General features: G+C 46.5%; 1 protein-coding gene across 5 annotated transcripts in view; it reads left to right on the forward strand.

Moving 5' to 3' along the window:
- PPP2R2C (protein phosphatase 2 regulatory subunit Bgamma) overlaps positions 1–14,904 on the forward strand; it is a 170,506-nt gene that overhangs the window by 115,411 nt on the left and 40,191 nt on the right. For all 5 annotated transcript variants that reach the window (XM_056555103.1, XM_056555104.1, XM_056555106.1 and 2 more), the window contains 3 exons: positions 6,484–6,649; positions 11,736–11,848; positions 12,336–12,513. In XM_056555103.1, the coding sequence (XP_056411078.1) occupies positions 6,484–6,649; positions 11,736–11,848; positions 12,336–12,513 (457 nt within the window). The remainder of the gene's footprint in view (positions 1–6,483; positions 6,650–11,735; positions 11,849–12,335; positions 12,514–14,904) is intronic.

The raw sequence follows: 14,904 nt of genomic DNA on the forward strand, positions 1-14,904 counted from the left end.
GAGGAGTGTAGCGAGCGCTCCGGGGAGGAGCGGGGACCCGGAGCGCTCGGCGTAACAGTACCCCCCCCCTTGGGTCTCCCCCTCTTCTTGGAGCCTGAGAACCTGAGGACCAGACTTTTGTCCAGGATATTGTCCTCAGGTTCCCAGGACCTCTCTTCTGGACCACAACCCTCCCAATCCACTAAAAAGAAGGTTTTCCCTCTGACCTTTTTAGATGCCAAAATTTCTTTGACGGAGAAGACGTCCGAGGAGCCGGAGACAGGAGTGGGGGGAACAGATTTGGGAGAGAAACGGTTAATGATAAGTGGTTTGAGAAGAGAAACATGAAAGGCATTAGGAATACGAAGAGAAGGAGGAAGAAGAAGTTTGTAAGAGACAGGATTAATCTGGCGCAAAATCTTGAAAGGACCAAGATAGCGTGGTCCCAACTTATAGCTAGGGACACGGAAGCGGACATATTTGGCGGAGAGCCATACCTTGTCTCCAGGGGAAAAAATGGGAGGAGCTCTTCTTTTCTTATCCGCGAATCTCTTCATGCGTGAAGAAGCCTGTAAGAGAGAATTTTGGGTCTCTCTCCATATGATGGAAAGATCACGAGAAATTTCATCCACAGCGGGCAGACCAGAGGGCAAGGGGGTAGGGAGGGGGGGAAGAGGGTGACGGCCGTACACCACGAAAAACGGGGATTTGGAGGAAGACTCGGAGATTCTGAAATTATACGAGAATTCGGCCCAAGGTAGAAGATCTGCCCAGTCATCCTGGCGGGAGGAAACAAAATGTCGTAAATAGTCACCCAAGATCTGGTTAATTCTTTCTACTTGTCCATTGGATTGAGGATGGTATGCAGAAGAAAAATTTAATTTAATCTTGAGTTGTTTACAGAGAGCCCTCCAGAATTTAGACACAAATTGGACGCCTCTATCCGAGACGATCTGCGTAGGCAACCCGTGAAGACGAAAAATGTGTACAAAAAATTGTTTAGCCAACTGAGGCGCTGAAGGAAGACCAGGAAGAGGGATGAAATGTGCCATTTTGGAGAATCGATCAACGACCACCCAAATAACAGTGTTGCCATGGGATGGGGGTAAGTCAGTAATAAAATCCATACCAATCAGAGACCAAGGTTGTTCGGGAACAGGCAGAGGAAGAAGAAAACCAGCGGGCTTCTGGCGAGGAGTCTTATCCCGGGCACAGATAGTGCAGGCTCGCACAAAGTCCACCACATCAGTCTCTAGAGTCGGCCACCAATAGAAGCGAGAGATGAGTTGCACAGATTTCTTGATGCCCGCATGACCTGCGAGATGGGAGGAGTGACCCCATTTGAGGATTCCGAGGCGTTGGCGTGGAGAAACAAAGGTCTTTCCTGGAGGAGTTTGCCTGATGGAGGCTGGAGAAGTGGAAATCAGGCAGTCAGGAGGAATGATGTGTTGAGGAGAGAGTTCAATTTCAGAAGCATCTGAGGAACGAGAGAGAGCATCGGCCCTAATGTTCTTATCAGCAGGCCGAAAGTGAATTTCAAAATTAAATCGGGCAAAGAACAGAGACCACCTGGCCTGACGAGGATTCAGCCGTTGGGCAGACTCGAGGTATGAGAGGTTCTTGTGATCGGTGTAAATAATAACTGGAAATCTTGATCCCTCCAGCAGATGCCTCCATTCCTCAAGTGCTAATTTAATGGCTAGAAGCTCTCGATCCCCGATGGAGTAGTTCCTCTCCGCCGGAGAGAAGGTCCTAGAAAAAAACCCACAAGTAACAGCATGCCCGGAAGAGTTTTTTTGTAGAAGGACAGCTCCAGCTCCCACTGAGGAGGCATCAACCTCCAATAGGAAGGGTTTAGATGGGTCAGGTCTGGAGAGCACGGGAGCCGAAGAGAAGGCAGACTTGAGTCGTTTAAAGGCGTCTTCCGCTTGAGGAGGCCAAGACTTGGGATCGGCATTTTTTTTGGTTAAAGCCACAATAGGAGCCACAATGGTAGAAAAATGTGGAATAAATTGCCTGTAATAATTGGCGAACCCCAAAAAACGTTGGATGGCACGGAGTCCGGAGGGACGTGGCCAATCTAAGACGGCAGAGAGTTTATCTGGATCCATTTGTAGTCCCTGGCCAGAGACCAAGTATCCTAGAAAAGGAAGAGATTGGCATTCAAACAGACATTTCTCAATTTTAGCATAGAGTTGATTGTCACGAAGTCTCTGAAGAACCATACGGACATGCTGGCGGTGTTCTTCTAGATTGGCCGAAAAAATTAGGATATCATCAAGATATACCACAACACAGGAGTATAACAGATCACGAAAAATTTCATTAACAAAGTCTTGGAAGACAGCAGGGGCGTTGCACAGGCCAAAGGGCATGACCAGATACTCAAAGTGTCCATCTCTGGTGTTAAATGCTGTTTTCCACTCATCCCCCTCTCTGATGCGGATGAGGTTATAGGCGCCTCTTAAGTCCAATTTAGTAAAGATGTGGGCACCTTGGAGGCGATCAAAGAGTTCAGAGATGAGGGGTAAGGGGTAGCGGTTCTTAACCGTGATTTTATTAAGTCCGCGGTAGTCAATGCAAGGACGTAGAGAGCCATCTTTTTTGGACACAAAGAAAAATCCGGCTCCGGCAGGAGAGGAGGATTTACGGATAAAGCCCTTTTTTAGATTCTCCTGGACGTATTCAGACATGGCAAGAGTCTCTGGGGCAGAGAGAGGATAAATTCTGCCCCGGGGTGGAGTAGTGCCCGGGAGGAGGTCGATAGGACAATCATAAGGCCTGTGAGGAGGTAGAGTCTCCGCTTGTTTTTTGCAGAAAACATCCGCGAAGTCCATATAGGCCTTAGGGAGACCGGTTACTGGAGGAAGCACAGAGTTACGGCAAGGGTTACTGGGAACCGGTTTTAGACAGTCCTTGGAACAAGAGGGCCCCCAACTCTTGATCTCCCCAGTGGACCAATCCAGGGTTGGGGAATGAAGTTGAAGCCAGGGAAGTCCAAGAAGAATTTCCGAGGTGCAATTGGGGAGGACCAAAAGTTCAATCCTCTCGTGATGAGATCCGATGCTCATTAGAAGGGGCTCCGTGCGGAAACGTATGGAACAGTCCAATCTTTCATTGTTTATACAATTGATGTAAAGGGGTCTGGTGAGACTGGTCACTGGGATGTTGAACCTGTTGACGAGAGAGGCCAAAATAAAATTTCCTGCAGATCCAGAGTCCAAGAAGGCCACAGAAGAGAAGGAGAAGGCAGAGGCAGACATCCGCACAGGCACAGTAAGACGTGGAGAAGCAGAGTGGACATCAAGGATTGTCTCACCTTTGTGCGGAGTCAGGGTACGTCTTTCCAGGCGGGGAGGGCGGATAGGACAATCCCTCAGGAAGTGTTCGGTACTAGCACAGTAAAGGCAGAGGTTCTCCATGCGGCGTCGTGTCCTCTCTTGAGATGTCAGGCGAGACCGGTCGACCTGCATAGCCTCCACGGCGGGAGGCACAGGAACAGATTGCAGGGAACCAGAGGAGAGAGGAGCCGAGGAGAAGAAACGCCTCGTGCGAACAGAGTCCATATCTTGGCGGAGCTCCTGACGCCTTTCGGAAAAACGCATGTCAATGCGAGTGGCTAGGTGAATAAGTTCATGAAGATTAGCAGGCATTTCTCGTGCGGCCAGAACATCTTTAATGTTGCTGGATAGGCCTTTTTTAAAGGTCGCGCAGAGGGCCTCATTGTTCCAGGATAATTCAGAAGCAAGAGTACGGAATTGTACGGCATACTCGCCAACGGAAGAATTACCCTGGACCAGGTTCAACAGGGCAGTCTCAGCAGAAGAGGCTCGGGCAGGTTCCTCAAAGACACTTCGAATTTCCGAGAAGAAGGAGTGTACAGAGGCAGTGACGGGGTCATTGCGGTCCCAGAGCGGTGTGGCCCAAGCCAGGGCTTTTCCAGACAGCAGGCTGACTACGAAAGCCACCTTAGACCTTTCAGTGGGGAACTGGTCCGACATCATCTCCAAGTGTAATGAACATTGGGAAAGGAAGCCACGGCAAAGCTTAGAGTCCCCATCAAATTTATCCGGCAAGGATAGTCGTAGTCCAGAAGCGGCCACTCGCTGCGGAGGAGGTACAGGAGCTGGCGGAGGAGATGGTTGCTGGAGCTGTGGTAGTAACTGTTGTAGCATAACAGTCAGTTGAGACAGCTGTTGGCCTTGTTGCGCAATCTGTTGTGACTGCTGGGCGACCACCGTGGTGAGGTCAGCGACAACTGGCAGAGGAACTTCAGCGGGATCCATGGCCGGATCTACTGTCACGATGCCGGCTGGCAGGTAGTGGATCCTCTGTGCCAGAGAGGGATTGGCGTGGACCGTGCTAGAGGATCGGTTCTAAGTCACTACTGGTTTTCACCAGAGCCCGCCGCAAAGCGGGATGGTCTTGCTGCGGCGGTAGTGACCAGGTCGTATCCCCTAGCAACGGCTCAACCTCTCTGGCTGCTGAAGATAGGCGCGGTACAAGGGAGTAGACAGAAGCAAGGTCGGACGTAGCAGAAGGTCGGGGCAGGCAGCAAGGATCGTAGTCAGGGGCAACGGCAGGAGGTCTGGAACACAGGCTAGGAACACACAAGGAAACGCTTTCACTGGCACTAAGGCAACAAGATCCGGCGAGGGAGTGAAGGGGAAGTGAGGTGATATAGGGAAGTGCACAGGTGTAAACACTAATTGGAACCACTGCGCCAATCAGCGGCGCAGTGGCCCTTTAAATCGCAAAGACCCGGCGCGCGCGCGCCCTAGGGAGCGGGGCCGCGCGCGCCGGGACAGAACTGACGGAGAGCGAGTCAGGTACGGGAGCCGGGGTGCGCATCGCGAGCGGGCGCTACCCGCATCGCGAATCGCATCCCGGCCAGAGGCGGTATTGCAGCGCCCCGGGTCCGTGGAACCGACCGGAGCGCTGCAGTGAGAGGAGTGTAGCGAGCGCTCCGGGGAGGAGCGGGGACCCGGAGCGCTCGGCGTAACAGCGACAGTGTGCACCAGGAAAATCCAACTAACCCGACATTGCATTTTGAAAAGCCTAAAAAAAGGGCGTGGCCCTTCACAAAGGGGGCATGGCCGGACAATAAAATGGGCGTGGCTTCACAACCCGACCTATTTACTATTGAATTCACAGAAAATCCTGTGAATAAATGGCTGGAAATTTCCACCTAGAAAAAACTGGTCAGAAAATGTTCCTGACTTGTAAATCGGTGATCCCAATAGTAAATAGAGAGGAATCCTGCAAGTCTGAAACAACATTTTACACTAGTAAAAACCCTACACTCTTAGTAAATGAGGCCCAGTATGTTTAAGCTTCAGCCAATAGCTGAGGAGCAGAAAGTGATGTCAGAGAAGGGGTGTCATTATGGAAACTTCTGCTAAAAAGCCTAGTAAGATGCAGCAGTAGTTTTTATGGAACTATAGTATACCCAAGAAACTTACATTTGGGCGACTAATGTGAAAAAATAATTCCCCTCATATGGTAACCAAAGTAGGTCCATATTATCAATAAAGTTATTCTTTTTAGCACTGTTCTTCTCCAAATATTCCAAATTTTACCTGTCTTCTTGCCACTTGTGATAGTAGTGCCCAGTACAAGATATTTATTTTGGTCATCTAATTTGCATGACCAGGACCCCCAATTCTTAATAGATATAGATGCAATTTAGAGGGCTCAGAACTGCTGAAAAATTCTCTTTAAATGGGGTTATACGGGGGAAACAAATGTATCTCCTTTCTGCCGAGCTTGGCCCTTATAAAGAAGAACATGGGGGGGGGGGGGGTCCTATGGATAAGGAATAGGTTTTTTTCTTTCCCCGGATAAAAGCATTTAATGTAAGCTTGGCCTATGTGTCACTCTCAGGATGGACAAGCTAAACAAAATGTCACAAAAAAGAGAATGAAAGAATAGTGGCACCGGTACCTGTATGTGCAGCTACACGAGATGGACAGTATGAACACTCGGGCATCTAACCAGATCCACTCAACTGGCGGAGGTGCTAGGACACGGGAAACCCAGTAAATACAAGAATGCAACAAAGAGAAACAGGCGTCCTGCACTCACCGTCCAGATACTGAGATTTCGGCTCCCATCTCGGGCTGCTCAATCCGGCAAGGAAGACAAGAGTGGCGTGGGGCGCTCAGAGCGCCCCACGCCACTCTTGTCTTCCTTGCCGGATTAAGCAGCCCGAGATGGGAGCCGAAATCTCATTATCTGGACGGTGAGTGCAGGACGCCTGTTTCTCTTTGTTGCAAGTTAAACAAAATGTCGATCCAAAATAAAGTATTAGTTGACACTTAAGCAATAGAAATAACCTATAGAAATTTGGGAAGAGGGGGGGGGGGGGGAAATCTGACAGATACAAGGTAGCAATCTATGGAAGAATGACTTTTATTTCCCATAAATCAAAATCATTGTGTACAATGTGTATCATACAATGTGAAATGCGCCTCTATTGAATTGTGTTCTTTATCTCATCTGCAGTGTAAGAATGAACCCTACAGTCAGGGCGAATACAATGTCTACAGCACTTTCCAGAGCCACGAGCCTGAATTTGATTATTTGAAGAGCTTGGAAATAGAAGAAAAAATTAACAAGATTAAATGGCTCCCCCAGCAAAACGCAGCCCACTCCCTTCTGTCTACAAATGGTAAGATCAGAGATCATCTGCCTCCATGTGCTGCTACAGGAGGGAAAGAATGTTTCTGAGGATGTTAACAAGTGCTGCGCGCTCCTCCACAGGGGCCTGCCAAATTCACTTCACTGTTACACAGTTTAATATTGCTGTATTTCATACCAGTATATTTGGACAAAGAAAATGGAGAGGCACATTGAGAAATGTCTGCATGTATGAACCTATTTTATTATCTGATATTGGCAGCCACATATTTACACATCAAAGTAGAACCCTGCGCGGTAGTGTATTTATCAATTCCACTTTACTGCCCGCTCCTGCAAGGGGTGTGTTTCATCAGGGCCGGCCTTAGGTGTTCAGGCGCCCTGTGCAAGCTAACCTTGTGGCGCCCCCCCCCCGTGGCCTGCCCCCAATATTATTTTAAGGATAAGTTATAGATCGCGGGGGGGCTGAGCATTGGGCTCCCAGCTATCTCCTGCACGGGATCCCGGTAGTCGGCTGGAAGGGGGGGCATGCTGTACCCCACACTGAGCGCCGGCCGACACGGCCCTCCATGTACCCCATAGAGATACATGGAGGGGGTGTGCCGGCCGCGGCTTCCTGCGGGGTACAGAAGTCAGCTTCCAGCAAACACTGTACCCTGAATATAATACTGCTATACACTGTACCCTAAAGAAAGTACTGACCCACACTGTACCCTGAATATAATACTGCTATACACAGTACTCACTAAATATAATCCTGCCACACACTGTATCCTGAATATAATGCTGCCCCACACTGTATCCACTGAATATAATACTGCTATACACTGTACCCCTGAATATAATTCTGACATACATGCATACACATCATATATACACATATACACCCCCTCTTTTCCTGTGTCCTCATCAGCCCAAAACCCCCACTAAACCCCTCCTCATCACTACTATTACCCCCCCTCTCCTCATCACCCCCATAACCCCCCCTGCACCTCTCATCATCCCCATAACCCCCCTGCACCTCTCATTACCTCCCATGCACCTCTTATCACTCCCATATCCCCCCCTGTACCTTTCATTACCCCCCTGCACCTCATCACCCCCATAAACCCCCCTGCACCTCTTATCAACCCCATAACCACCCCTGCACCTCTCATCACCCCCATAACCCCCCCTGCACCTCTTATCATCCCCATAACCCCCCCCTGCACCTCTTATCACCTCCACAACCACCACCACCCCCCCCCCCCCCCCCCCTGCAAGTTTACTTACCCTGCCGGGGATCGATGCATCAGCGTGAGGCTGCTGCTCCTGTCACTGTACGGGGAAGGATGAAGAAGATCGCGCAGGACGTAGGCAGGACCAGGTCAGGTGATTGGAGTAGACGTGCGTGCCTGAGCGGGGCACGTGACGTCTCTACTCCAATCAGCCCTTGGCCTGTCCGGTATGAGGTGAAAAATTCAGGCCCTGCAATGATTCTTAAGGGGCCCGCGCCCTAGAAGTAGGAAATAGGCAAATTAATAGAAATGTGCGGGCCCCCAGACTATGAGGCCCGGTCATAGTCTTTGCGGGCACCCAGCGCCAGTGGTCAGTGAGTGACAGTCACTCACTGACAAGCCATTTAAAAAAAAGAGCGAGCTGTGTCGGCCGCCGGGCGCCCCTGTTTCTATGGCGCCCTGTGTGGCCGCACAGCTCGCACACCCCAAAGGCCGGCCCTGTGTTTCATTCCCGCCTGCTCCCACATCATGTGTTTCTAATCCCGCCTGCTCCTGCAAACATTTTGTCACAGCTTTTATAAATAGGACCCCTCGTGCCATCTATTACCCCTTGTGCCATTTCATTACCCCCTTGTGCCATTTCATTACCCCCTTGTGCCATTTCATCACCCCCTGTGGCATTTCAGATGTTTGCAGGACTACATATGATTTTGCAGGACCTGCTGTATATTCTGTGGCCGCACGCTCCCACTTATAACCTCATTACTGTCAGCGCCTGCAAGATTTTTATTGGATTCAGTAGAACCCGCAGGATTTCAGTCCCGATCCAGGGCTCTGTATCAAATTTCAGTGTTCACCATCTACATATACTTTAAAGGGGTATTACGGGTTTATACATCTTATCCCCTATCCAAAGGATAGGGGATAAGATGTATGATTGCAGGGGTCCTGCCCTGGGGACCCCCACCCCCGCAATCTCGGTTAATATCTATGGGGGAGGGTGTGACGGCTGTCCTGCCCCCTCCCATAGACATAAATGGAGGGGGCATGGTGTGATGAGACTAGGGGGCGTGGCCGTGATGTCATGTACCCATCTCGGAGGCTGCACCCGCCACACAGAATGCCGGGGGCTGCACCGAGATTGCGGGGGTCCCCAGCGGCAGGACCCCTGCAATCATACATCTTATCCCCTATTCTTTGGATAGGGAATAAGATGTATATACCTGGAATACCCCTTTAAGGCCGCTTTGAATTTTTTGTCAATATTCACTTTTGATTAGAAAGAAAAAAAGTGTACACAATGTCATTTTGCCCATTTCGCAGACCATAACATTTGCTCAATTCACATCAATAACCGGTTAAAAATAATTAATAAACATGGGAAAATGTTTATTCAGAGAATTAATCCAGGGGAATTTTACTCCAATATTTTGTGAATTTCTGTGCAAGAATTTGTGTTTTTTTATTTAGGAAACTGATCAGCTGATTTGTCAACAGATCCTTTCTATTTCTTTAGTCTGAAATAGACCACAGTGTGCATCATTCTTCACTTGTTCCATTTCTAGCTTCATTGCAAGGTCATATACATTAAATAACTGGCTACACTGGTGAATACTGGTTTGGCTGACAATTATTTTGCCTACCTTGGCCAAGTGTGCTTGTTTATTTTTGAGCAGTGAATTGAGTCACGCCGGAACACATTAAGTGCCCAGCCAAACCTGCTGGGTCAGCTAGGTCAGCCAAGATCCAATATCTCACCAAGAACATCAACAGCCAAGGTGACTTTTACCTTTGTTCAAGTGGTAAACCCCATAGTAAAGAGAAGAGCTGTGTTCTGAATTGAATCTTTATTACACAACATTAGAAACCTTTCCTGGTTAAAGGGGAACTCTGGTATTTTTCTTCTTCTCTACAGAATAGGGGTTAGTGTCTGATCCCGAGGGAGATACATGAGTACAGCGCTTGTGTATCTCCAGCTCGCCTATGGACAGTGCATGGAGGGGCCTGTTGGCCACTCTGTGCATAAGGATAGCCATTGTTATAAACACAAATCCTCAGAACAATGGGGAGCCGGGCAGGGAATTGTGGGGGTCTTATCGGCCAGACCCCCGCAATCAGACACTTAACCCATAACATCCTGTAGATAGGGGATAAGGACAAAAGTACCATAGTTCCCCTTTAATACCTAACTATTCTGGTAACCAGAAGTGCTCAATATCTCTTAACATTGCAAAGAGTAGATGCTTGGAACCCCCCCCCCCCCCCCCCCCCCAGTAGATGTGGTTTATAATATAAGGGCAGACCAGATGGATCAGGTGGATCCTCAATATCTCATGCCTCCTGCTTACTATCCTGTTTGCATGTTTTATATTGTGAGCACAGTTTGAAAGAAATATGAATCTAAGTTATTATATTGTTTTCATGACTACTGTTTAAGGGATGGATAAATAGATAAATAAATAAATAAATAAGGGATGGATGGATAGATAAATAGATTCATAGATATGAGAGATAGATAGATAGATAGATAGATAGATAGATAGATAGATAGATAGATAGATAGATAGATAGATGAAAAAGCTAATGATTAAGTGGGTGGTTGAATGGATACATGTATAGATAAATTGGATGGATTTATACATATATGAATAGGTGGATGGTTAAATAGAATGATAGATGGGTGGAAGGATGGATGGATACAAAGATGGGTTGATGGGTGGATTGATGAATGGAAGTATACATCTGTGGGTGGATGGATTAATGCAAGAATACATGGATGGATGTGTTTATACATAAATGAAAAGTGAATGGATGGATAGGTAAATGTATACATAGATAACTTGATGAATGGATGAGTGCAAAAATGGCTGAATGAACAGCTACATAAGTGGATGGGTAGGTGAATTGATGGGTGAATGGTTTTATACATGGTGAAATGATCAACAGATAGTGAATAGATAGTTGAACAGATAGATAGGTTGAAGCATTGATGGGGAGATAGATAGATAGATAGATATGAGATAGATTAATATGAAATAAATAGATATGAGATGAGAAGAGATAGATAGATAGACGGACAGACAGAAGGACAGACAGATAAGTGGATAGATAAATACATGAATGGATAGTTTACTGGATAGATGAAATAATTTTTGGATGGATGGATGGATGAACAGTGAATAGATAGATATGAGATAGATATGAGATAGATAGATATGAGATAGATATGAGATAGATATGAGATAGATATGAGATAGATAGATAGATAGATAGATATGAGATAGATAGATAGATATGAGATAGATAGACAGATGATAGATAGATAGATAGATATGAGATAGATAGATAGAAGATAGATAGATAGATAGAGAAAACAAGAGACCAGCAGCACACAGAAAAATTGGTGCAAAAAAGGTGGAGGTTTATTGCATTATCCCAGTGTACAAAAGAAGCGACGTTTCAGCTCCTTGAGAGCTTGAGAACAGCGACGAGAGGTCGCTGAAACGTCGCTTCTTTTGTACACTGGGATAATGCAATAAACCTCCACCTTTTTTGCACCAATTTTTCGTGTGCTGCTGCTCTCTTGTTTTCTCTGTTATTACAAGTGAACCTCTCACCAAGGTCCACATCCAGCGTGCACTATTGCATTTGTTTTCTATTTTTGTTGCTCTCCTGGAGTTTATTATTATTTTTTTAGATACATAGATAGATAGGTGGGTGAAGGATAAATGGGTTAATGAATAAATACAATTCTAAATACAGTTTGTGGAGGTAACATATCACCTAACCATATAGTGTAATATATGGTCAAATAGATGATCTAATGATCAATACCCATTTTTTTGAAACTTTATGAAGAGAGATTAACATAGTAATGAGAGTGATATTATTGCATTTCAGATAAAACAATCAAATTATGGAAAATTAGTGAGCGTGATAAGAGGCCAGAGGGGTACAACCTCAAAGATGAAGAAGGGAAGTTGAAAGATCTTTCCACCGTAACCTCCTTACAGGTAATGTGGACATTTTGGTTTTACCTATTGCTTAATTTACAGAAGGCAACCTTTAGGTGCTGAGAGTTAAAGATAGTCAAATATCTGCTGGGTTCCATTTCCTCACTACAGTGCCTACGCTAGTACCAGCCACAGTGCCCCCCCCCCCCCCATTAGGGCCATCATCCACTATGGGCCCCATTAGTGTCATCACCCACAGTGACCTCATTATTGCTAACAGCCACAGTCCCAGTGCCAGTGTTAGTGCCGCCAGATAGTTCCTCAATATTACAAGGAAGTGCTTGACCAGTTCTGTTGCATTATCTGCTATAGATATGATAACCACATCTGTTTTTACCAGTGGGACACAGACATGTATGCGATGCATTGATGCAATGATCATCAATCACTAATGTAAAGTTAAAGGCAACGTATAGTTGAAATTCCACAGTGGTCTGGTATTTAAAATAAATAGATGTATAAAAACTTGTGTGGTCTTCTATTTTAGGTGCCTGTTCTTAAGCCCATGGATTTAATGGTAGAAGTTTCTCCAAGGAGAATATTTTCTAATGGACACACGTATCATGTCAACTCCATCTCTGTCAACAGTGACTGTGAGACATACATGTCGGCCGATGATCTCAGGATTAACCTCTGGCACTTGGCAATCACAGACCGGAGCTTCAGTATCCTTTTATGCAGCTTATACTTGACCTAAATGGCACATAGGTGTCCCATCATGTCCTTGTAGTACACGTCAGAAAGGATATGTAAATGATTTATAGTTAGAGCAGCTCTACTAATAGATCACAATAATATTCGCCATACGGTGACCCGCCTCAGCCAGTGTTTGGCTAAACAGGCAGTTCATGTAGGTCCATTACACCATCAAAAGCAGGAAGTGCGAAGATAACCGGGAACCAGGCACCATAAGACCGGCAACAGTGGGGGATCAGGGCAGGTGAGGATGAGTAGTTAATTGTTATTTTGTCGGCACCCAGGGGATTTTTTAAAAACAAGTTTATCCCTGGACAACCTTATTAAAGAGGACCTGTGGTTAATATAAAAAAAATCTAGTTTTACATATTTTTTATATTTTGTAGCCTCAGAGCCCTGATTTCAATGCTGTTTTTATTTTATTGCTATTCTTATCAATTCTCGAGACACAGATTTTTACTGGTAGGCAAGTTTTTTTTTTTTTTTTAAAGAGTGGTGTGAATGATAGACTCAGGGGGTCTAGATATCAGGAAGATGGGTGTTACCCTGGCTCAGTGGGTGTGACTATAAGGCTTGAGGGTGAATCAGGCTCAGGAGGGTGTGAATTTGAGGCTGTTGGGTGAATGAGGCTTAGGCTAATGTGACTATGAGGCTGAGGGGGTAAATCAGTCCCAGGAGAATCAGGCTCAGGGGTGTGAACATAAGGCTAAGGGATGAATGAGGCTCAGAGGGTGTGAATATGAGGCTGGGAGTGAATCAGCCTCAGTGGGGGTATCATTTGCATATGAGGCTAAAGGGGGTAGATCAGGATTTTTGGGTCTGTATATGAAGCTGAGGGAATAAATTAAAGGGGTACTCCGGCGCTTAGACATCTTATCCCCTATCCAACAGATAGGGGATTAGATGCCTGATCGCGGGGGTCCCACCGCTTGGGACCCCGTGATCTTGCACGCCGCACCCCGTTTATAATCAGTCCCCGGAGCGTTGTGACGTCAAGGCTCCGCCCCGTGTGACGTTGCGCTCCGCCCCTTTCAATGCAAGCCTATGGGAGGGGGCGTGACAGATGTCACGCCCCCTCCCATAGGCTTGCATTGAGGGGGGCGGAGCGTGATGTCACACGGGGCGGAGCCTTGACGTCACAACACTCCCGCCCCGTGATCGACAGTAATCAGACCCGGAGCGAACACGCACCGAGGACTGATTATAAACTGGGTGCGGGGTGCAAGATCACGGGGGTCCCCAGCGGCAGGACCCCCACGATCAGGCATCTTATCCCTTATCCTTTGGATAGGGGATAAAATGCCTAAGCGCCGGAGTACCCCTTTAAACTTTTGATGGTGTGAATATAAGGCTGAGGGATGAATCAGGCTCAGTTGTGTGAATATGAGGCTGGATTGACATGAAACACACGCGCCGGAGTACCCCTTTAAACTTTTGATGGTGTGAATATGAGGCTGTGGGATGTGAATCAGGCTCCAGGGGTGTAAATATGAGGCTGGGGGTGAATCAGTCTCAGAGGGGTATAAATATGAGGCTCGGAGTGACTCAGGCTCAGGGGTGTGTAAATATGGGACTGAGGAGGAGTTATTAGTCTCAGGGGGAGTGAATCAGTCTCAAGGATCGTAAATCGGGCTCAATGAAGTTTAGGCCCATATGACAAGGAAAAGGGCAGATAGTCAACCAAGTAGTAAAATCTCTCTAAATATATATTGGAAACAGAGAAGCAGAGCAACAAAAATACCCAGTGTAGGAATCAGGACACCCAAAGATGTAAAATAATATAAAACTAAAGTATTTTATACTGGCCACACATCCGTTTAACACTGAAACAAGGAGTAATAGTTACTATATTTTAATATATTGCTATTTCTTATCACTTTTTCCTAATGATTCTACTATTATTTGCTAAATGTTGCACTGAGCAGACATGAGACATGAAGAGCTGTCACCTGAGGGTGGCTTTCCCTAGGTGCACATAACAGGTATTGAGGATACTATGATTCTTGTCCTTTCCTCCCAAAGCTGTAAAATCTAATTTTTTTAATTAACAACAGAACTAATTTGCCTTTTCCCAATATCCCATAAATCACCGTAGGGCCAAGAGGTCATTCACCTTCTTCAGCGCCTGAGGAGGCAGCTCCATCCATTTCAGAATTTATTTCAGAACCATGGGTTTTATTCTTTTTTTTTTTTCTTTTTTTATCCAGAGCCATACTTTTGTGCTACTTTATTTTTAGTATTCTATCCTGCGAAGAGCCTACAGATGTAGAACAAAGACTTTTATGCATTGACGTCTCTCTATAAGGGTAGCCGGCCCATAGGTTGACTCATTACCGAATAAAGATTGCATGTGCTCGGTG

This window comes from Hyla sarda, chromosome 1, assembly GCF_029499605.1.
Source record: "Hyla sarda isolate aHylSar1 chromosome 1, aHylSar1.hap1, whole genome shotgun sequence".
Taxonomy (NCBI): Eukaryota; Metazoa; Chordata; class Amphibia; order Anura; family Hylidae; genus Hyla; species Hyla sarda.